Source organism: Abramis brama, assembly GCF_963993115.1.
Source record: "Abramis brama genome assembly, chromosome: 4".
Taxonomy (NCBI): Eukaryota; Metazoa; Chordata; class Actinopteri; order Cypriniformes; family Leuciscidae; genus Abramis; species Abramis brama.
The window spans coordinates 30,648,497-30,673,508 of record NC_139966.1 but is presented as its reverse complement, the minus strand read 5'-3'; the positions used below and the strand labels follow the sequence as shown (position 1 = coordinate 30,673,508).

Below are 25,012 nucleotides of genomic sequence, written 5' to 3'. Positions count from 1 at the left end.
GGCATCTAACACCAGAGAGGCCGTCCTTGGTGAATCAGCGTCTGACTTTGACATTCCTTACAATACTTTTTATAGTCCACACGCCCTCCGCACAGATTCAGTCCTTTACAGACAATCTGTCCAATCCGAAGTCTTGAACTGTCCTCAGTTCTGGAAACCCCCTTCTAAACTCCATATATAAAGCTCTTTCCTTTGTTCTCCTTTGCTTGCTGCTCTGGACCCTCTGCCTTTCTCCTGCGCCTCATGCTCCTCATCAAACGGGTATTGCTTGCCATTTCTACTTTGCTAAGATACATGCTTTCTACTACTTAGTGTTATTACTACCTACTGTAGTTTATTCTTTCATTTGATTAAATGCTTAAACATCGAATATAGTATAGTCATTTCTTTCATGCATTATCATAATAAAAAACTTTTACAATACAAGTTGCAGTGTTTTTCTTAATAAACCAGATTCATAATAAAACCTTTACAAAAACAAATTGCAGTGTTTTTCTTAATAAACGCTCTCTCTTAAGTTACAATTGTGGTTATATCATATATAAGCCTATATATGAGGCATCATAAAAGAATAAATTGCATGTTTACTTAACAATATATATAATGTTTGTGTGTGTGTGTGTGTGTGTGTGTGTGTGTGTGTGTACGTTTTATGATTTTAAACGACAGTGTGTGAATAGGGCTTTTATTTTGGTCTGGCGGTATGACGTCATAAAGCTGCGCCGTATTCCTGTGTTTGTTGAGATTCATCTGACACGGGTTTGTGTTTATAAGAGTTTAAATCGATACAAGCGATAAATTACTTCTTATTGAACACAACATTAACATGCTTTATCTAGCGTTAATTAAAGTTATTTTTATGTGTAAAGCTCATCCACACATGGGTAACAGAAAAGGTGCGTCTCATTTCGCTCCCTATATCGTCAATCAGTTTATTGTAAACACGAATTCAGTCACTGGCAAGTAGTGATGAGAGAAAAGTAACTTTTTGAAACTCCTAATCAAGATTCAGTTAATGTTTGCTATGACTATATTTACACTTGCTGGTTAAAACTGTGTAAATGCAACCAGAACACTAAACATTTGTAATGACAACTTTTACTAACCAATAGCAAATGTTTTGATAAAAGTGTCATCTATTAAATATAATATAAAAGCCATTAAGTAGCAAAATATAAATCGTAAGTAAATATGATGTGCCTGTATATTTTTTTTTTTAAATTATTATTATTTGTACTAGTGCTAGTGTTTTTTTTGTTTTTTTTTGCTCACTCTGACTCTTACCAGTGCGCTGAACTAGAGCGGATTGAGACACACACAGATATTTAGTGCGGATTTATTTTTCTTTCTGTTAATTATTCTCATCTTAATAATGACAATTTGTCGAAACACACAGAAAAACTCCTGGTGAAGCGACTGAGATCCACGTGACACACTATTATAAAGATGGTGTTTATTAAAGAGGAGAGTGAAGATATGAAGATTGAAGAAACATTCAGAGTGAAACAAGAAGAAACTGAGGAACAAACAGGTTGGTTTCATTCTCAAAGCTGAATTATTTTGATCCTTATTAAAATGTTCAGCTCTACAGAAATGAATGATATTTTTGAAGAATGTCATATTAGTGTCCTAATTAAAGTCGATATGGAGCAGGTTCCTCGTGGACAAAAATACTAATGCTGCCTTAAAATGCACCCAAGAAGATCCTACTTCCCCGTTGGGTATTTGTTATTATAAAGTTACACATTCAATCAGGAAAAATATGAACAAGGCCTAAACAAAGCTGGTGTATCAAACCAGTGTCAGACTTTCCAGGAGGCAACTGTGTGCCCTTTACTTTAATTTTTTATAAGACTGAAAATCATTTGGTTGGCAGTGGGAGAGTGATCCATAAATGCTTATTTTTAGAAAGAAATGAGAAAAGTCCAGCGCTGTCAGTGAAATACTCTTTCAGCTCGGGACAGTTGATGGAAATGTCACTGGTCCGATTGGGTCAGAACAGCATCGGTATGAAAATCCATGTGTTTGCACGTGCATGTGTTTTTAAGTCTTGCTAGTTTGAACTCTCAAATGATTTTAAATTGTTCAAGCACAAAGAGAACTCATTCGGTATTTGGGTGAATGACGGATAAGGATTTGAAAATGTGAAAGAAAAAAAAAACGGGCAAAAAATTTAGATTTTAGGACTTTCTATACTTATTAGAGTGTTGTGTATGTAATGCAGTGATATGTACACATTTCAAGAATGTAATTAACCATTTTTTTGGTGAATCAGATCTTTTTCCCCATGAAAATGTCATTCCTGGGTAACGTGATGAATTTTTAAATTAATTAAATTTCTACCATTGTTGGCATATACAAATGTACTGATCTCTCCATAATTGGTGCTCAACAAACAATTAGTGCTCGGAAAACTACATTTTAATCACAATTAATATAATCAATTTGGGATTTCATATAGACATGGGCTCATTTTTGGATAACTCAAAATTCAGAACCAAATAAAAAAAAAGCTGGAATTCCAATAAAGTAAATAAGACTTGTTTTATCATTAACTCAACAAAGAACAGAATTGTGTAATCTAACACACAAATATGGGTTAAATTAATTGCCTGTGTCAGTAGCCGCGTTTCCATTACCCTTCAAATTGCGCAAATTGAAATTGCGAATTGAAAATACGCTTAATGGAAACACGTCAATTTCGCAAAAAAACCCATTTATCGCAAAAAAGTTTTTACACTCTCATGAGGTGGTTTTTCAGGCAATTCGAAAAAGGAATATTTCGCAAAACTGCAATGGAAACAGTTTTTGCGCATTTACAGTCACCTGACTTAGAAGATGCAGTGTGTTTGAGGTCCATGTATAGCTACGCAAATAATAATCATTTTATATTATTTTATTATAACATTTAATAGGCTATATTTAGAAGACGCTTTTATGCAAAAAAAGAACAAAGCTGAGTGTGGAGCGCGCACTGCATGGCATGGAGGCGCGGCCGCGAACACTTGCATTTTCCTATCAAAAATGTTTCCTATCTGGAAACAACTTAAAATACTCAAAATACTGGTGATACAGAAAATAATAATACATTATTCTCAACTACTTTTATTTGTGTAAACTCACAATAACAAGAAAACGTTGTGCTTTTGTAAAATAAAAGAAACAATCAGACGCACTTTCATGATCTCCGTAAACTGGAGCGCGACAACTGAAACAAAATATAGCCTATGTTGGCTAAAGCTTGAAATGTCCACTTTAAAACGAACAAATTCGAAATCGAAAGCTAATACCTTCATTATGTAATCCGTATGAAAGGTGCATTTCTCTCTAAAAGCGCATCTGCTTAACAGCGGAGATGGAGATGTGATTTTAACCGACACTTAGAAAACAATAGTTTATTAATAATATTAATGGCTCTTCTCATTCAGCACTGCGGGAAAGACATCAATTACAGTTTCTAATTTGGCCTTAGAAAACCAGTAAAATCGACATGTTTTCCATATTAATTTGTGAATATTTTAAATGTTTAATAAAGGGGCAAAAAGTCATAAACAAAAATCTGAAAATTCGTCGATATTTACTTTTTTGCGCAGCAGTTGGTGTAGCCAGTTCAAATTCAAATTTTGGTGTTCAACTTTGCGTTTTAAAAAGACAACCGTTTATTTTTCATTTTTCAATTAGGGGTTAAAAAAGGAAAAACAAATGGACACAAAAGTAGCCTACATGGATCGTTTGGACAGAATATGAGACAGAGTTCTTTATTAAATTCATAAAATAAACAATAATTAGCCTATAGGAATACTGGATTCTAAATCTCAAAGAAATGCCACAATCAAATCCTCGGAGCAGAAATGAGGGCGAAACACCCAGAAACTCCTTATATGCGTCATTCGCAGTATAAGGGTCTTTCCCTGCCATTAATGCTTGGAAAACATGCCACGTCTCCTTCCATTAATAATAACAATAATAATAATGTCTAATGCGGTGGCTGTGATATTATATAAACCAACGTCCGTTGCCGTGATTTTTGGAATGACTTATCGCGAGAGAAAAAAGGATGTTTTAGTCGCATAACATCGGTTAATGGAAACGCCGTCATTTCGCAATAGTTTTTTATCGATATTTAGATAATAGCGCAAAACATTTGCGCAAATCTGTAATGGAAACACGGCTATTGTTAGACGGAAGGACATTCTGCAATATTTTTCAGGATTACCATAAAAACCATCCTCAGTATCATTTTTCTTTCCAACACTCAAACTTGAAACAAAGTAAGAGACACTGACAAGTTTTTAATGATTTAAAAATCTGTAAAATTTACAGTAAATCTGTAAAATTATAATGCTTAATAAACAATGGCCAAGGTTATAGTCTTCACACATTATACAGCTAAAACATTTAGGGCCCTATTTTAACGATCTGAAATGCAAGTATCAAACGCGAATGCCATCTCACATTCCCTTTAAATGCAGGCGCGCTTGTTCCATGGCGGATTGCTATTATAATGGCGGATTTGCCAGGCGCACGCCAGGAGCGGTTCACAGCCGAGGAGACCGACGTTCTCGTCAGGACTGTAAAAGACAGAGAAGTGACATTGAATGGGGATGGGAGAAACCCACCCAAATTAGCTTCGGTTAAACAGGCGTATAATAATTTGGGTAAATGTGTAAGCTAGATTTATGCCTATTTTTTTCACATCTTCATGGACACCACAATGATTTCCCTCATGTTGTAATATTTTCCTTGTAATTATGTATGGTTTGCAAAAATGTGAACTGCTGTGTCTGTGTAGAGTAGAGAAGCAAAGTGTTGTGCACACGCTACATTATGGCCAAGCATGCGCCCTTAAAATAGCATCTGAAAAACGCGCCACTGACTTTAGACTAGGTATTTCCTGGTCAGTGGCGGAATTGTTTTCTGAAACTGCAAAATAGCACCAGGGAACGTTTGCGCCGGAACATGCCTCCTCTTTGTGCTGAACCGCCCCCGAGAGCGCAAGTTAAGGGCCCTTAGGCTTATTGCAAATGAGTCAAGTCAAGTCACCTTCATATACAGCGCTTTTAACAATATAGATTGTTTCAAAGCAGCTTTACAGTGATAATAGGAAATTAAAGTAACAGATTGTTTTGGCTTTACAGCAGCTCTAGAATAAAGTTATTGTCCAGCTAAAGTTAGTTTTGATTGATTCACTTCCGTCGCAAAGATCATTAGTTATTAACTTAGGGGCCGCTAACATGACACCATTCTAACAGAAAACCCTTTAGTTCTCTCTGCGAAAACTTTAAAAACGCGAACCTGTGAGAACGCTGATGGCGTGCACATGCGTATTACGCGTTTAGTTTATAGGAATGTTTATAGGAGTGTGAACCTATTTCGATTAATATTTCAAGTTTGCTTGTTACTGATACATTATCACTCCACTGAGTCAACCCTATAATACCTTGCTCTCTTTTTTCCAAGATACTCAGCCCTAGCTTTTACATCTGCGTTTATCCGGGCTCTGAACTGTCTCTGCCTCTCTTTATTAGACAGGAAGGACAGAATTGACCTTAAAACACCAGAAGCTATACTAAAGCTTTAATAAAATGTTGATATATTAATCAATATGATTGTGTGCAGAATTATTAGGCACGTTGATTTTCTGATCATATTTTATTTCCAGGAACATTTTGCCAATTCCAAACCATATTAATCTTAATAACTACTATTAATTTTGTATTTAATCATGTATAAGTGATATATAATTGTTCATGAAGGCTGGAAATGAAAAATGTCTTATTTTCAGGTGTGCAGAATTATTAGGCAAGTTTTCTTTTACAGATAAAATAAGCCAAAAAAGAGATTTAACTAAGACTGAAAAGTCAAAAATTATTAAATCCCCATGAGAAGAATGCAATACTAATGCAATACTAGAGATTGCAGTTAAGGCATGACCATTGGACAGTGAAATGCTCATTGGGTCAGCAGGGTCAGACAAAAACAGGTGGAGAAGAAAAGACACATGTTAACTGCAAAAGAATGAAGAATTAAGGTGAAGAAACCATCAGGAACCCTTTAGTCTTCAGTGCCACCATTTTCCAGAACTGCAACCTACCTGGAGTCTCCAGAAGTGCAAGGTGTCAGGGTCTCAGAGACTTGGGTTAGGCAAAGAATCCTAAAAAATGACCCCCACTTAATAAGAATCACAAGCTGAAGTGTTGTGAAATACATGAAGACTGTTTTTTTATAGGCTTTATAGACAGACAGATTGAGAGTGACTCTTGAAGGACCAGCACCACATCCTCTTCTACCACTATTTGAAGAATTCATCTTCCAGAATACGTTTGAATAAGTTTTGTGAGTTTATTTTTAGTCCATCTCTGCAAAACGGACTTCAGGGTAGGAGATGGACTTAAAATAAACTCACAAAACTTATTAAAACGTATTCTGGAAGATGAATTATTCAATTTATGAATTATTCGCCTGTTTGGGAAGTCGCTGTGACAGAAACAGTGACATTCCAGTTTAAGTTTCAAGGGAGTAAAGCTTGTTTATGCCATTAAGAAAATGAAATTCTGTCAAATCAATTTTGTTTTAAAGAAATGTTCATTTAAAAGCAGCGCTCATTCATCAGTGTATCATGTTACCATAGAGATGCGCGCATCAACTGTCGCTGAGTCCGCTGTTGAAGGTGACGATCATCCATTTATAATCACGTGTAACAACACAGAATAATTGTAATTTGACCATCGGGTGCAGATACTTCAATCAGAGAAAATTATTGGGGCGGGTGGATGATTTGTTTTTGGCTGTGGATTCGGGTGACGTTGGAGCTCATCCGCGCATTTCTAAAGCAGTCAGACTCTGCTAGGCTTTAACAGCTCGGGGTGAAAATGGCTAACGTGGTTTATCAAGCTTGTGGTATTACCTCCTGCATATTCTATTTGTGCGTGACATAGGGATGGGTATCGTTAAGGTTTTAACGGTATTACTACTCTTACCGATACTCATTATCGATCCGGTACTTTAACGGTATTCTTATCGGTTCTTTTTGTTAAATAAAAATAATTTAGAACATAATTAATATTGCTTTATATTTTGAAATGTAAAATAAATATCTATAGCAAAAGAAAAAGCAATGCTTTAACAAAACAAATAAAACATGTATGTTATGCAGAAGGGTGCAGGCTTTTGTGTTTTATATACAGAAGACATAAGACAGCAAAAACAAAGTACAAACACATGGTCAAACAAAAATAACGTATACAATAAAACAAATATACAAATTATATACCCAGTGCTTTAATTTCAGTAATGTCTACTGACATTACTGTTCAGGAGTAATATGGGCTAAAAAGACATCTAATAAAGTCAGATGTAAAATAACACTGCATAGTTTATCATAGATAGATTAAAGCCAAAATGATTCATTCAAGACCTGCGACTGATTTTCTCTTTGCCTTTTGTTGTTTGATTCACATTAATGGAGCAATCGTCAACAGGTTTATTAGACTGCTGCCTCTTTAAGACCAAATGCAGATCTAATCATTATATGTTCTCCCAACTATTTACGCCCATTTAAGACATAAACTGTATTTAAGTGAATAAACTCTTTAAGTGAATCTCCAAGATGGCCATTTTGACATATTTTTGTGTATATTTGATCGTTTAGATGCGCACACGAAGCCCAAAACATACGTTGCTTGTCTCGTTGCGGTGCGTTTCGGAGCGCGCGCCGCATTTGGAACAGCGTCTATTGCGTCAATTTTGGTACTTTTAATAGCCTTTTATTATCAAACGCGTCCCGCAGTTTAGCAACAGTATAGACTACATTTTACAACAATCACCGATCGTGCAGATTCTGACGTTACGTTTGGGTTTTAGAAAGAAATGACAGCGCACCGCCGTGAAGGGAAGGAAGTTGCGCTGGAGAGAATGCGGCTTTAGTTTTTAATGGTTATACCTCAAATATCTTCTTTTTTATAATCATTGGAAGCCAAAATCTAAATTTAAAATAAAATTAGTTTAATATCAAAGATCTAAAGTGTAACCGTTTGAATGTTTAGTTCTGTCCTCATCGTCACTCATTAAGCAGGGCTGTTGTGTTGTGCGCGCCGTGGCTCCGCGTGAAAGATCGATCTCTCTCTCTCACACACACACACTCTCTCTCTCACACACACACACTCTCTCTCTCTTTAGCAAAAATGCATCACAGACAAATGGTTCAGTATTATTATATATAGAAGTGGCTGGCGAGATTAAATTTGCAAGATAATAATTTAGCAATAATAAATAGCACTTTCTTAATTTCTCCAGTACCGACAGCAGAACCGATAACGTCCGAGCTTATCGATCCAGCGGTCTTTCATAATTCAGCACCGGGGCCCGTTTAATACCGGGTCTCGGTACCCATCCCTAGCGTGACATGAGCGCACACAGCGCGTGTCTTCTCCACGGCGTGCTAACCAGGTTGTTCGTAAAAGCCGAAAAAGTTGGAGCATTTTTAATTTCTCGCACTCATGTCTCGCCTACCTCTGCCATTGTATGCTACCGCCACAAAGCACATACGTGACAAATGATGTCAGAAAAGTGTCAGTACATTATAATCGGTTATGGTCTATTACTGAACCGATACCGAATCGTCCTCGTCTGCATCGTAGAAACGATTAATTTCGACACCCCTAATACACGGCAAACTACAAACAGATGTGAAAATGTAAAATGCTGTTATCTTGTGTCTTTTGGTTGTGCAGTGGAGTGCACAGGAGTTTGGCATGGCACTCACACATACATGTATGTGCACAAATACTGAATATGCAGTATGTATGTGCACTCTAAACAGAAATGCAAGGGGGGAAATATTTCATTTTTAAAATATTGTATTGGACTTTGACTGTTATATTAAGGTACAAATCTTGCATAGTGTACCTTTAATGACATAAATAGGGATGCACCGATACTGATGCCAGTACTCGGGTGTCGGTCCGATACTGTGCTCATGTACTTGTACTCGTAAAACTACCCTGATACAACCGCACTCGATACCACTTTAGTGGCCGTTCACATATAGCTTTTTTTGTGCGTACAAATTCGTTATTTCAAATGTAGGCGCGCGCCAAGCGGGCTCATAATAGAAATGACATGCTATCTATGCCGCGGCGAGATTAAAACATCTCAACATCTCATCTCAACAGGTCATGTGACAACCAACCGATCAGCTTCGCCCTTTCCATAACAACATCAAAAGCTCGACCGAACAGCTGATCATAGCTGTACAGGGTGGATTTTTATTTCTCTCTCCATAAATATATCTAGTAGTAAAGCTAATGCAAGGGCTAGAAATCAATTAATTCTTTGTTGATACTTCCACGTCATCATAGAGCGCAGTTCGCACCGCTTTCTCCTTCTTTCCATAAACGCTTGCAATGCTCTCCCATGGCGTCTGTCATTGCTATGCAACCATGAACAGAGGTGCGCCTAGAAAAACGCTGCATCGGTTCTATTATGAGCGCTAATCCAAAATATTTCCATATGTGGCTCTTTTCTCCTTTCTTGTCAACAAGTGGATTCAGAGCCACCGCATTAGCCAGGCCGCCGGTCACCATGTCTCAGTGTTTTTATGAAGAGGACGGAACTGTGCACCTTTCGGACAGCGTATCAAGAACCGGATTAACCCAGTACTTCGGAACCACCGGTACTTAAGAAAAGCTGTTACCGTAACGGTTTCATTTTTTTTAGTACCGACTTGGTACCGAAGTACCGGGTCTTTTGACAACACTAGTCCCAGATGACAACAAACCTTGAATGTTCTGGTCCATTCCTCTGGACATTAGGAATGAGGATATTATGCAGGGTATCAAGAAAGGTGATTATGTGGTACTGTACTGTAAATGTTCTTGTAGAAGAAATAGACTTTCTGACAAAAGGTTTGAGAAGCTTCTGTTAACCCATTTACTCCTAAAACGCCTGCTAAAAACGCCTATAGAATCCTATGGCATTCTAGAATAAATAACCTTATTTCCTGAGGGTTTTCTGAAAAAATTCTAAGAATTGTCAACGTCTGCCAAAACCTTAATATCTAAGCCTCTGTAGCACCTAGAAACATGAAATAAAAAGCATTGTAAAGGTAAGAATCACGTTTTATTCCACCATGCTCCTTTAGCAATATCATACCAACAATTTTTTTCAAAACATTCTTAAAATCATTATAATCATTATAATTCATCAAAATCATTATACATAAATTATATAAAATACAACAAATACAAATTTTAAACATGCGAACATTGAACAAGGCACCTTGTTATGAGGGAGGGGTGGGGAAAGTCCTGAGATGGAACAGGGAACAGTCTCAGACAGACACACTGACTGACTAAGTAAATAACTGACAATAAATATAACATAACATAAATAACTGACAATAAATATAACATAACATAAATAACTGAAAATAAACTGCTTAACTAACTAACACACATACACACAGACAGACAAGACAGACAGGCACACTGAGTAACTAACTAACACACACACACACACACACACACACACACTGAGTGACTAACTAACTAACACACATACACACACACACACACGCAGACAGACAAGACAGACAGACACACTGAGTGACTAACTAACTAACACACATACACATACAGAACACACAGACAGATAAGACAGACAGACAGACACACAGACACACACACACACACACAGAGTCATTTATGCCGAACAACGTGGTGCATGAAGCATTCGCGGTGCAGAGGAATGTTGCACTGCTTGCACCCCATCAAAGTTGACCCTGGACGTACGTTGGTGCCGCTGTGCTTCAAACAACACTCCCTGCAGGTCTTCCTCTTGTTATTTATCTGCACCAGATCATGTTCAGCCGAAGCTCCTGTTGGGCTGGTGGGCACACAGGGAGCACTTCTCGCTGTCACTGGGACGATCAGCTCCTGGGTTAGATCCTGTAGCCAGTCCTTGTAGCCACCCCTCCTGTACGTCCACTCGGGTCCTCCAGCAGACCTGGCAGCGACAAAGGCGTTGTAGCCCGCCACAGTGACAAAGTAGAAGAAGAGCCTCCTCCACCACTTAGTAGACCGATGATGGATCTGGTAGTAACCCACCATCTGGTCCAGAAGATCAACCCCCTTCATGTGCTGCTGATAGTCAGCAAGGCACTCTGGCACCCGAACCTCTGTCTGCCGCTGACCATTGGTTTTTCTCCTCACTGACCCATGAGCAGTCGGGTCATGATAATTGGACAGGACCATCACAGTCTTGGTGTCCTGCCAGACGCAGAAGGTCAGGTCATCCCGATGCGCCACATTAAATTGGTGTTTGCTCAGGTCAGCCTTCTTGGTTAGCTCCCTATTTTTGGGGAGGTCCTTCCTCCCAGCACGCACCGTGCCACACGCTTGCACCCCCCTAACCTTCAGATCCAACAACAACTGCACACTAGTGTAAAAGTTGTCCATATACAAGCACAAGTTGGACCCAAAATAAGGTTTAGCCAGGTCTGACACTACCCGGTAAGCCAGGCCTGTCTCAGTCTTACCCGCAATGGCCCCCGTGTACACCTGGAAATTGCTGACATAGCCGGTTTTGCTCTCCGCCATCACCCACACCTTGATTCCCCACTTCACGGGCTTCATAGGGAGGTACTGCCGGAAGGCCAGGCGTCCCTTGTATTTCACCATCGACTCATCCACGCATACAAAGCCATTGACCTCATACAGCGCGTTGAATCTAACCAGGAGGAGGTCCATGAACCGCCGGATCTTCCAAAGCTTGTCAGATTTGTCCAAGGCAGAGTCCAAGTTATCTTGCAGGTGGAGATATCTGAAAATACATATGATAAAGAATTTAAGCCTAACATGTATTTCCATCATTGTATTTATTTACATGTATTATGTTATTTATAGTATTTATATTTATTGTTATTTATTCATTGTGCCATAATTGTATTACTATTTATGATGTTATTTATTCATTATGTCATAATGTATTACTATTTATTATGCTATGCATTATTTATGCCAGTATTGTATTTATAATTAGCATCATTGTATTTATTTATTTATTTACATGTATTGTTATTTATAGTATTTATATTTATTGTTATTTATTCATTGTGCCATAATTGTATTACTATTTATGATGTTATTTATTCATTATGTCATAATGTATTACTATTTATTATGCTATGCATTATTTATGCCAGTATTGTATTTATAATTAGCATCATTGTATTTATTTATTTATTTACATGTATTGTTATTTATAGTATTTATATTTATTGTTATTTATTCATTGTGCCATAATTGTATTACTATTTATGATGTTATTTATTCATTATGTTATTTATCCACAATGTATTACTATTTATTATGCTATGCATTATTTATGCCAGTATTGTATTTATAATTAGCATAATTGTATTTATTATTATCATTATCAACCATCATCACCATTATATTAGTAATAGTGCTATAGCACCACTGTCATTACTATTATTTTCTAAGAGAACGAAACTCGGAAGAGAGCACAAGAAAACAAATAAACATAATAATTACCTCCAGATCATGTCAAAACGGTCCCTTGACATCGCCTTGGGAACGTTGGTTTGATATAACCATTTATTCTGCCTCCAGTAGTCTCGGCGTGATGGCAGCTTTAGGATACCAAAAGCGAGACACAGCCCGAGAAAAGTTTTCATCTCAGTTTTTGAGACTGGTGTCCACTTTGAGTTCGTGGGGGTCTGTCCTCGCGCCTGTTCCGCATAGCGATTAGTTTCGGTCACCAACGTGTCCCATAACTCATCCGTGAATATCATCGAGAAGACATCCAGGGGGCTAGCATCTACGGGGATCGGTTGCTTCACCCCGGATCTACGAGTGAATCGTTTCTTAGCCCGAGGCTCGTAATTATCAGTTCTCCAGTCAACCTGGAATCCCCGAAAGTCATCATCCTCCTCGTCGGAGTCCCACAGATCCCACTCCTGTGCCCTGTCTAGAGGATCCGGCACAAAATCATCCTCGTCCTCCCTCTCATGGTCAAGTACCTCACAATCTACTTCAATATCACTGCCATCGCTGTTAAAATCATCCATTTCCATTGCTACTAGCTACTCGCTAATTGTCGCCTTGTCACTAAAAACATATGTCGTCAATCAATCATACATACACGTGCGGTTTTGTATATATACAAAACCGCACGTGTATGTATGATTGATTGACGTGATTTTCAGCCAACCACAGTACATTTTGGTGGTTACGTGGTCTTAAACAAATGAACAAGACCCACCTCATGTGTATTTGAACCAATGACAGTGAGTTAAATGCCGCACTTGCCGCACTTGTCATGAAAACGATGACGCAAAAAGAATGCTGCGCTAGGCAGCAACCAGCGGGAGACTCAATGTTGCGCTACGCAGCAACCGGCGGGAGATAGAATGTTGCGTCGTGCAGCATCCGGCGCAAATGGGTTAATGAGGTACAACCACTGGTTTACTCGCCCCACTCCACTGTTTCACTCATAACATGGGATTACACCATAAGATTAGGCCAAAGTAACAAAAGTAAAAAAAAACATGATATAAGCTTACATGTGGTGTTATACACTTGTTTTGTTTTGTAAAACCACTCCTTGCTGCTCTAATGCTGTGAATAACAGGTTCAATATTGATAAAACATGTTAAAAAGATGGTCAAGAAATTTTATAGTCTTTTTCTTTATTTTATATTAAAAACAACTATTTATGTTAAGTGAAGTCAAGAAAGACTATTTTATTTTTTATTAAAACAAGTATTTATGTTAAGTGAAGTCAAGAAAGACTTTTATTTTTTATTAAAACAAGTATTTATGTTAAGTCAAGAAAGACTGCCTTTATTTTTTGTAAAAACATGCATTTTTTCAGGAAATAGTTTTTAAGTTCAACTTTAATTGTCAGGAGATAGATTGTTGATGTTACTGTTAAAAACACACTTCCAATAAAGTGTGTTGGCAAAACCGGTTGTCATTTTTATGTTGTCGGCAGCTGCTGAATGTAACTAATAAAGTAACTTAGTTACTTTTAAAATCAAGTAATCTGTAAAGTAACTAAGTTACTTTTTAAATAAAGTAATCTGTAAAGTAACTAAGTTACTTTTTCAAAGTAACTGTGGCAACACTGGTCATCAGTGACAAAGTGGGTCATATTTGGACAGTCTGGGAAAGGGCAGGAGCAAAACTCTGTGCAGGTCAAGCCTGCTGAAAGACACTGGCAATCGGTGGCATCGTTGCAGTTTCCATCTTTACAGTAGAGGTGGGTGATGTCTCTAACTTCTTTAGGTGCTGGTGCCTTCTGGAACATCTGGTTCAATGCACCCATCTTCTCTGAGCCTCCATCCTCTACCAACTGGGTTCCAGAGAAGAGGTTTGGCCAGGTGTAACACTCTAACCCTATTCCCCAAACCCTACCCTAAGTGTATAACAGCCCTCCCCATTTATCTGGGCTTGGGACCGGCACTGACATTACACTGCTTTGTGTAATGTCACAGGCTGGGTTACTGTTTTTATTTTTGTTGTTGTTGTTTTGTTTTTTGTGTTTTACAAAAATACAACACATAATGCACCTAATACTAACTTATATAAAAAAATACAACACACAACACTGACTTTATAAAAAAAAAACAGCCTAACCCACCACCAACACCAACCTCTAACCCTAACAACTACAAATTAATACTAATTACTAACAAATACTATACACTAATCCTATTATAATTACTAACCCTAACTAACACTAAACCTATAGAAAGAACCCACCCCTAAACCATTTCTTTAATCATAGCGTTGCGTTTCCTGCAGAACGCGTTAAAGGTGCGCACAGGAACACTGGCACTCAGCCATGTATTGTACGTATGCCTCTTTATGAGGCACTTCAGCATTGAGATTGACTAATGCCAGTTCCATGCTAGTCCAGCGGAGGGAGCAGGGAGACAGCGTGGAACCAGCTTTCTGACATTCTGCACCTCAGTGCAACTATCAACCTCAGCACACTCCTCTTCCACAGGCTCTGAGATGCTTTTCTCTGCCACACAAACCTTTTGTTGCTCACAAGCAGCTGTGATCCGCAGCTTGTATGGTATACTCTCATGTAAGGCCCACAGCTTCATACCATACACGCGTGGCAACAAAAAATGGGACAGGACCTGCAACGTCCTCAGCCGTGCCTGGGTCACAGGAAGGTCCTCAAGCAGGGTTCTCAGTTTATCAAAACTGATGAAGTCCCCGTTCTGAATGAGGCCAATAGAGCTGATGAAAGTCATCACCCTAACGAGCTCCTGGTCCTTCAGAGCTTTCGGAAGCCTAAGCAGCACCACCTCGACCCACGGCATGCCATGCTCCATATATTTCTGTGTGTTTCTGATGAAGCTAAGACCCCTCTTCTCCATCTCCAAACACACGTCTCTGACCAGGCTCACTGCTCGCGCATCCAGACGGTTGTTCACTAATGTCGTGGATCTCCCAGAAATCCTTGAAGTTCCAGTTCACCTTCTTGTTGTTGTTTAAACAGTAGAACTTCAAGGCTGGGAAGAACCGGAGCTTGTGTCCACGTAATCCACACATTAAGCAGGACTTCACATCATGGCCTGCTTGGGCCACCATATCCTTTACCCTGCAGAACGTATGGGGATACACAAAAGACGCCTCGCCTTCCAGGGTCTCACAAAGACCCTGGATGGACATGAAGCCCTTCAGTGTGCCCGGGCAGCTGCTTTTCTGCAGGGACGTGATGGGGATTCGATCATTGCGGTCGAATAGATCGCACAGCAGAAGCATCAGCAGCTCTGCCCCAACCACACCCATGCCAGCACTGACAGCTTCAGAGAATCTGAACAGACATTCGATTCTGCCCTGCTGCGTCTCGTTAGACGTCCAGTGACGTAGCGGAGGTGGAGCAAGTCCAGCACTTGCACTGCTGGTAGGGGCAAAACCAGCAAATCCACGGAGACATGTTAGGCTTTTGCTCTGGTTGGAGCTGGTGCCCAGACTGACGCTATACTGATAATCCCATGGGGAGAATGGGTGGCCGAAGAACAGCTCTTCCAGACCAAGCTCGCACTGAAATGCCGCCCATGTCTGGTCATAGCCTCCTTTTCCCGTATTATTTTCAAAAAGTGACCTCAGCTTATCCACCACGTGCTTGACTCACTGTCCATGGCATGCTGAATCTTTCCCTCAAAAAGAGCAACCTGCTCAATTCGAGCCCTCACTGTAGGCCCAAACTTCAGACACATATCTGACATGTTCGTCAGATATGTGTCTGCCCTAGACCACATACTTCTCAGGTGCCTTGGGGGACACGCTCCACAGGTCACCAAGCACCCACTAACTGGATGCACACTAACCTTTGGTAGTCTGTTGTGGGGTGTATTAGCGTACAATTGTACAAACGTAAGTGTGTAACCAAGGTCAGTCTCCCTAAACACCCCCCGAAGTGCCCTGGATATGTCAATATCCCTGTGGTCAAGATTGGAGGAGAAGTTAGCAGTCTCATTCATAGACAGAGCTGAAAACAGACTCCCTCTGTTCCCCACCACCTCCTGCACACCATACCTTGACCACATTAAGTGGATCCTATGGTCTTTAGCGTGGACAGTGCATGCTGTGTGCAAAGACAGACGCAATGTACTCAGTATTCACAAATCCACTCAAATCAAGGATATCATAATTTTTCTGGCCAAACATGCTCAGTGTTAACATCACATCGATGTGCAGCCCTTCAGTGACCTTACTGATGCTCTTTTGCAAGAGCATAAACACAAAACCTTGGTCACCATCAAGGACATTAAAGTGGGACAGGTCGTGAAAATTGGCCTTCAGCACTGATGGGCGATCCATGTTTTGTGGTGCCATTGCACGCAGCGCAGACTTAAACTCCCCTACAACTGCATTTAAAATCTCAGCAGTTTTACACTTGGCAGTATATTTGTCCATGAACATATTCTCTATTGTACCATTTTTGTTTGGCACAACTGAAATGTTCAAGAAATATCCCCCTTACACATGGTCCAGCGTCCAACCACTGCAGTTGTGCAGTGCACGTACATGTTTCTGCGTTAGGGTGCTCGTTCATCATGTGTGCATGAAATTCAGGAAGGGACACATAATTAACACGTCCAACCACCCCACACAACTCCTTGAGCTGAACAATACCACCCCATCAATATCATAGCTGAAGTACAGACTCTCACAGTCAGCACTGGTGCAGTGAATGGGGATTTTTACATCCTCATCATGTAAAAACTCCTCCATTCCAGGAAAACGTGACACAGCAGACAAAATATTGTCTGCGTTCACTTTTCCAGTGTCAAAAAGCACTGACATGTCTCTAATTCACTCTGATTTGTCAAATTTACACTGAATAAATCCACCCAACCTCTCTATTCAGCCTCCACACACCAACAAACAGCTGCAGTCTGTGACCCTCCTGAACTAGATGATGTTTGTAAACAACTGCCATTCCCACACTCTTCAAACTCAGTTCAAAAAATCATAACTACACATATAATAATAAATTTAAGGTAAAAATAAGTTGTTAATGTATAATTACTGAATAATTACAACTTTTAATCAAAAAAGCTCTTTAAAAATCATAGAACATACTAATTCAGATTTTAACTACTGATCTAGGACTGAGGTAACAGTAGTCATGTGACTCAAGCAGAATTAGCCGAAAATTCGATTGTTTTGCATAGTAATTACACAATAATTACAACTTTTAGTCAAAAAAGGCCCTTTAAAAATCAGAAAAAATACCAATTCAGAATTTAACTACTTATCTAGGACTGAGGTAACATTAGTCATGTGACTCAAGCAGAATTTGCCAAAAATTTGATTGTTTTTGATGTATAACAGCCATTTTCCTAAATAGTTAGTATGAAGAAACCCTATGCCATGATCCCGCCCCCTAAGCTCAGAACGACATGGGTCTGGTGTCATCTTAAAGGCCTCATCTGGACCTTACTATTAACCCCTCCCATGCTTCAATACGACCTTCTAGTTAGGAGATATGGCCACTTCCGGTTAAAATTTGGATTGTCAATATCTCATGACTCCTACATAAGAGACATCAGAGTAGACTCATTGGAAAGGTGAGAACAAACCCTTTCGAATGGAACCTAGTTTATGTCGCTGACAGCTTCCTGGGCGGAGCTATAAGTACACTTCCGGTTAAAATTTGGAGTGTCAATATCTCATAAACCTTACATACCACAGACATGGGAGTAGACTCTTTGGAAAGGTGAGAACAATCCCTTTCGAATGATACCTAGTTTATGTCACTGACAGCTTCCTTTTTCAGAGGAAAAACATTGTTGGGTTTAGTTCTACCTCCGGTAGGGGTATCTCAAAAATTCGGGGGCATTGTCACTAGCCTAATATAGATGAAATCATGATGCTTCAATACAAAACATTGTTGTAAGACAATATGAAAACACAGAGCAGTCAATATGTTGCACAATACACTGAAATACAGTACCAGTGATAGGACAGTATAACTTGTATGTATTCACAGCAAAGTTGTTTCACTCTTTCAGAATTCCATTCAAATGGTACTCTGTAGAGCTGCTTCATACGAATCTGATGGCGTTTCAGATGGCTAAGTGTTCGATAAACCCTATTTATGTTACTGAATGTTGTTGTCTGTGATGAATTGTTGCAGTTGGCGTAAACAAATGCTGTTTGCTATGACTATATTCATCATATGTTGGTACTGCTCTGCTGTGAACAACTGTCTTTCTCCATTGAAGGGTTGTCAATCAATTCTGCAAAAAAATTATGTGAATGGTTAGTGTGGAAGATTTATTTCAGTATGCAATTAAATGTTTCTGTAGTGCTGCTTTACAGTAACATGTTTTAGAAGGTAGGTTTACTTACCTGTTCTTATTTTAAAATATCCGGATGACACTGGATACAGTGTTGCTAGCAGCTTATGTTAAGCTTGACCACCACTGTGTTTCTTGGTAATGGAACGGTACTGTTGTGGATTTGTTTGGATTTTCTTTGTGGCTGTTGCTAAATTAGAGCAAGCACAGCCAAGACTGTTCCTAAAATATGTGACTTAACTAGGGGTTCAAACCCTTTTGTGTTTGTACTGATTTTCTTCCTTATTTTTGTGCCCAGTCAGTAAGCATGCACCAAACAAAACTCTGGTGCCTTCACCAGTGACTAAACGTATCTGATTGGCCACTGCGTTGATGAGCTCAAAAGAAATGTGATTAGTTACAATGGCCAATGCTGCAAAAACATTTAAAAAAAAAAAAATACATATGACATTTGCTGATCTGTTCAAATTACATCGATGTTCTAATGATCCTATTAATTCCCAGAGCACAAAATCCAGTCCCATCCTATACCGGCACATGTCTGTAACAGTAGAAGATTGCATAAGTTTTGAGCATTCAAAGCTTGGTGTGTATTTAGCAGAATACTTAAATTTATATGGACCTTAATTAGTATTCATTGGATTCTTGCGTCTAATAAACACTCTAGCCGCTGCATTTTGAACCAACTAGAGCTTATTTATTGACCAATGCAACATTTCTAAGATTGAAGAAAACTGTTGTAGAAATGTAATATAAAAGGAAAGATTGCTGTCAACGCAACACCCATGTTTTTACCTGTTGAAAACCACACATACAGTGAGATCTTGTGTGGGTTTTTCTAATCCAATCAGGCCCGCCCACAGAAATGACTGGGCCCCTGAAAAGGTCCAGTGATGGGCCCTCCCCAAATCCGCTATCTACTCATATCATGCGTGTGCTCTCTCTCTCTCTCCTACATTAACACATACATTTAACTGAGAGAGACTTACTCAGTGATGGGGGCTACATAGGTACACACACACACAAAGGTTGAGATTTTAATATGCAAATGACACATTTCTGAGCGCTTTATTTAACAGAAATGTGCTGTTGGTGTATTAGCCTAAAACAACACGCTCGCCAGATTGCCCTATGTTGTTAGAAAGTTTACCAGGTATGCGGCGCATCCCATGCAACAAGAGATTAACACTGTTGCCAAATTGCAAATTGCTTTGTTACACTTACTCTCGCATCAGCTGTTGTGTAAACAGATTCACGGTTCGGTTCGATACGATACACTTGTGTCGCGCGCGGTTCGGTATGTTTTTGATACAGCAAAAAGAAAGAAATGCCAGAGAAATTTCCTTGATTTAATTTTTTTTCCTTTTTTTTTATTTATTAAAACTAACATCATAAAGTATGATTTTTTTTTTACTTTGAGCAATTCTGGAGCTATAATTGACTCTTCTTAGGAGCATATAAAACAAACAGCTCCTTGGAAAAAATGAAATGTAATATTGTAGTAGTTATAAACAAAGGTTTATTTTAGTTCAGATTAACATTTGAGGGCAGCAATTGTATTCATAATGTCAAAATAAAACCGACGTAATGTTACTTGAAAGCATTATAGCCTACTATTCCTGCCAAACCTCCATGGTTGTTACTACAGTAAATCCATGGTGAATGTTGCTGATCTGTGATTCATGCCACAATGTTTCTTCCTGGTTTCCACATCAGCGCTGTTTGATCCGTTAATAACGGAGAATGTGAATGTTTCTCACTAGATCTCGCAGCGATGTTATTACTTCTGTGGAATTCAAATGCTTTCTTTACTGGATCTCTTAGTCTTAGCGCTGTGTAGTAACAGTGTCGCTTGATCACGATCGGCTCGCGCTGCTTTGGTTCAAACTGATAAACGGTCTGTCAACCACACAATAACGAGCAGTTTCGTTCCGCTTACATTACGTTTGCCATTTGATGTTGGACAATGTTGTGGTCGCGCCGGCGGAATATGAGCGCGCTTGCCATGTGCAACGCGCCTACATTTGAAATAACGAAATTTTGGTCTGCAGGAGAAATGCCCCTCCTCCCCCCAGGAAAAAACTCTCCGGTTCTACGCGATTCACGTAAATTACCCAATTGACCAAGAAAACGGCGATTGTCGCCGAAAAGCGACAAGTTTGCAGGTGTGGTGGCAATATTGTCAGGTTATTGAGTCTCTCTTGGCTCATTGTGGAGCGCAGGTAATTCTCTATTAGGCTAATTTAAGTTTACTGAAGGATCTCTCTCCTCCTGCCACAGTTACACAGTTAGTGTAAAATATCCTTAGTGCAATGCAAACATCACCATAAATGCTCTCAAGCTTCAAGTCATAAATCCTGTTGAGCTCCAACATTAAGCTAGTAATTTAAGGTCACTTGCGCTGCTGACCGCGAACTGGCGCGAAGCACTGGCGTTTTGACATTGCGTTGGCTACTCAGACCATTTTCAGGAGAGGGGTGTTTCATTATGACACAGGCTACATTTTACTCAAGCAACATTAAATAAAATGCTTTTTTTCTCACTTTCAACAATTAATGGTGCTATTTTGGTTCAAAATAAAATATGGTAACCTTTGCTTATATTTAGGATGAACATAATTATTGCTGGACTGCATGGCCCCCCCCTAGCGGCTGGGCCCCAGAAAACGTTCCCCTTTATCCCCCCTTATGGACGGCCTTGAATCCAATAATTAATACCTCTATCTTGACAGAATTTAATATAAGGGTATATTCACACCAGGGAAGTCCGCTAGTTCACTTGCTTTGTTTCAGACCAAAAACAATGTTGATTATTTATTTTTTTTGCTTTTGTTTGGTGTGGTTCGCTTTCACACTGCCTTTTTTGCAAGTGAACCAAAATTTGTAAACAAAACCACACGTGGGCTATGATCATCCATTCATTGGACAGAAATTCCCAAGCAGGGAGTATAAAGAAACTTATGAGCATCCTTTGATAGTGTCATATATACAATGTTGTAATTAGAATTTAAGACTAAGATGTGCTGCAAGATGGTTGCAGATAACACAGATAACGTGCGAGTCCCGATTTTTGCCTCTTCTTCTGCATTTAAGATAGTTTGAATGTGTAAATTGGCAAGACAAAACACATCCAAAGTATAAACTTGCACTCTATGATGGTTAAATTTAGCAGTTAATCAGCAAATCACATGCGTGCCGAACCATGGGGCAGCTGGTCCGTACGGATCACGTTACACAATTATGAGGCGGCTTCATGAGATAAAGACCCTCACATCATGTAGAGATGCGTTTATAAATTCAGTAAAAATTAAATACAGGTTTCACTTGCCAGTCAAGAAACCATGTGCCAGAGAAAGACAAAAAAAAGGTTCAGTAGCTCTTTATTCAATGTACATACCTTATACTAGTAATACTGCAATAAGGTTGCATAGTAACATCTATCACCACCACCCCATCTCTTCATAAGCAAAGTTGTAGCAATCAGATAGACAGGACAAACCATGCTAGCTCTTGCTCCATAATGCCAATACCATTCTAAAAACAATTCAAGAGAATGTTGTGGTTTATGTTGCCGAAATATCTAATAGCACTAGAAGATGTAATCTTAATAAGCATAGTTTCTTTGCTGTGATGGGGCTTAAATCCTGATTAAGGTACACCATTTCTAAAAAATTTGTACATGAATGGTAAGTTTGTGACTGTGCTTTATAATTCAAGGTTTGAACAAGTTAAAGTGTTTAATTTTTGCAAATTAAGATTTTTTTTAGTAAATTAAGAAAAACTTGTATTGTATTAAAATCCTTAAATAAAAATAATCCGGTGCAGGAAAGATGGTCCGGGATTTTTATGAAGTGGTGCCTTTGAACCTGAAAACAAACCAGTTCTCCCATGGTCAAGCAATGTTTGATAAAGGGTTTGATAACAGACAACTTGAAAGTGTGAAAGTTAAGTGCGAAGAGTTGACAATATTGAGACAGGAATCACCTCTTTCAGTTGCCTTTTTCTGTACGTTTTCGTGTCTTATGTTGGTTTTGATGTCTGCTGCTTTGTGTAACTAAACTGGTGTAAACTTGTTTTTTTGTTACCTTAGACCTTATGCCAGTGAAAGAGGAGAGTCAAGAACTGAATGAAATGGAAGACAAAAGTTGGAACAAGAAAAATCAGCATGAGAAACATCATGATCGCAGAACTGGAAAAAAATCCACAAAGAATAAAAAGACTTCTTCACAAAAAAAAAGAGCCCAGAAGACCACATCTAACAGCCAGTTCAGCTGTGAACAGTGTGGAAAGAGTTTCAGTATAAAACAAAACCTTGAAGTCCACATGAGGATTCACACTGGAGAAAAGCCTTTCACCTGCCAACAGTGTGGAAAAAATTTCAGCCAAAAATCAAACCTTAATACCCACATAAGGCTCCACACTGGAGAGATCCCTTACACCTGTAAACAGTGTGGAAAAGGTTTCACTAAAAAACAAAACCTTGTAGTCCACATGAATATTCACAAAGTAGAGAACCCTTTCACCTGCCAACAGTGTGGAAGCAGTTTCAATCAAAAAGGAAACCTTAAAGTCCACATGAGAATTCACACTGGAGAAAAACCTTACACATGCACTCAGTGTGGACAGAGTTTTACACATAAAAACACCCTTAAATCCCACATGAGAATTCACACTGGAGAAAAGCCATTCAAATGTGATAAGTGTGAAAAGAGCTTCACAACAGTGCTAAACCTTAGGTATCACATGAACAGTCACACTGGAGAGAAGCCGTTCATATGTGCTCAGTGTGGAAAGAGTTTCACACGTAAGGTAAGCCTTACATTCCACATAATGACTCACTCAGGAGAGAACTCTTTTAAATGTCATCAATGTGGAAAGGGTTTCAGTCATAAAACCAGCCTCCGCCTTCACACAAAAAGTCACATTGATGGGACGCCTTACACCTGCAAAGTCTGTGGGAAGAGCTTCTCACAAAAAGGAAATCTTAAAGCTCACATGAGACTTCACACTGGAGAAAAGCCTTTTGCGTGTCTTCAGTGTGACGTGCGTTTTACATACCGAAGAGACCTGAAAAGTCATTTGCAAACCCATTCATGATAGACATTGTAGAGTTGTAGAGTGTGACAAGAGGTTAAAAAGGTTTGGACTGTTGGATTGTACAGGTTCAGGACACTGCTCTAAGGATTTTTAAAGATATCTGGAAATAAATTAATGCATATCTAAAGTCCTAAAAACACTGTTTGTTTTAACTGTGTACTTGGGACAATGCAAATGTGTTAAGAGGGATAAGAGTATCCCCAGGTGGACACACTGTTGTTCTGAGTTTCTGATCTGATGAGGAAAGGGACAACGCCACAACCAAGGTTATACTTTTAAACCTTCGCCACTCCACAACCTATATACAGTATCTCACGAAAGTGAGTACACCCCTCACATTTCGGCAAACATTTTAATATATTATCTTCTCAAGGGTCAATACTATAGAAATTAAACTTGGATATATTTTAGAGTAGTCATTGTGCTGCTTTTATAGCAGGATATATTTACTGTCCTTTGAAAATAACTCAACATACAGCCATTATTGTCAAAATAGCTGGCAACAAAAATGAGTACACCCTGTGAATATGTCAAAACTGTGTCCGAAGTGTCAATATTTTGTGTGAGCACCATTGTCATCTAGCACTGCCTAGTAGTTTCATCATGTTGGAACGGTCACAGGTGACATCATTAAACATTCATTAAACATCCAGGATACTCACACAAAAGGACCATTTTAAACAATAAACTGACACAAAGACATAAATATGTAATTCAACATACAATAAAATTTGAACAATCCTCCTCCTCCACGCTAGTAAACAATGGGGCGGTACTTACACGACCTTTCCAACGTGATGACGAGTATACAAACAAGCATGTTTTGAACTTGATTTGAATTGATCCTGAAATGTCAGTATGCACACAACACAGAAGTACTTACACACAAGAAATATATTCATATGTTGTATTATGTGGGTTCTAACAAAACATTTCACAAAACCCTTATTGGTTTACAAGAAATACTTACATCAGCATCAAGCCATTGGATGATTTTATGAAGCTGTACACTGTCATGGTCCATGTTTTTGTAAAGCTCCAAAAACCTGGGGAGAAGTTAATCTAA

The 25,012-nt window shown here is 38.9% G+C and overlaps 1 protein-coding gene across 3 annotated transcripts in view; it reads left to right on the top strand.

Moving 5' to 3' along the window:
• The first annotated feature begins 678 nt into the window (after window positions 1–678).
• The window catches only part of LOC311081797 (uncharacterized protein), a 118,527-nt gene continuing 94,193 nt past the window's right edge, over window positions 679–25,012 (top strand). Inside the window, exons 1-3 of one of the 3 annotated variants that reach the window (XM_084112475.1) lie at window positions 679–759; window positions 1,397–1,531; window positions 22,940–24,587. In XM_084112475.1, coding sequence (XP_083968601.1) covers window positions 1,447–1,531; window positions 22,940–23,946 — 1,092 coding nt within the window. In that variant the 5' untranslated portion in view covers window positions 679–759; window positions 1,397–1,446 and the 3' untranslated portion in view covers window positions 23,947–24,587. Of the gene's footprint in view, window positions 897–1,396; window positions 1,532–22,939; window positions 24,588–25,012 lie in introns of those variants that run through there. The other 2 variants (XM_084112474.1, XM_084112473.1) reach the window with 2 other exon arrangements.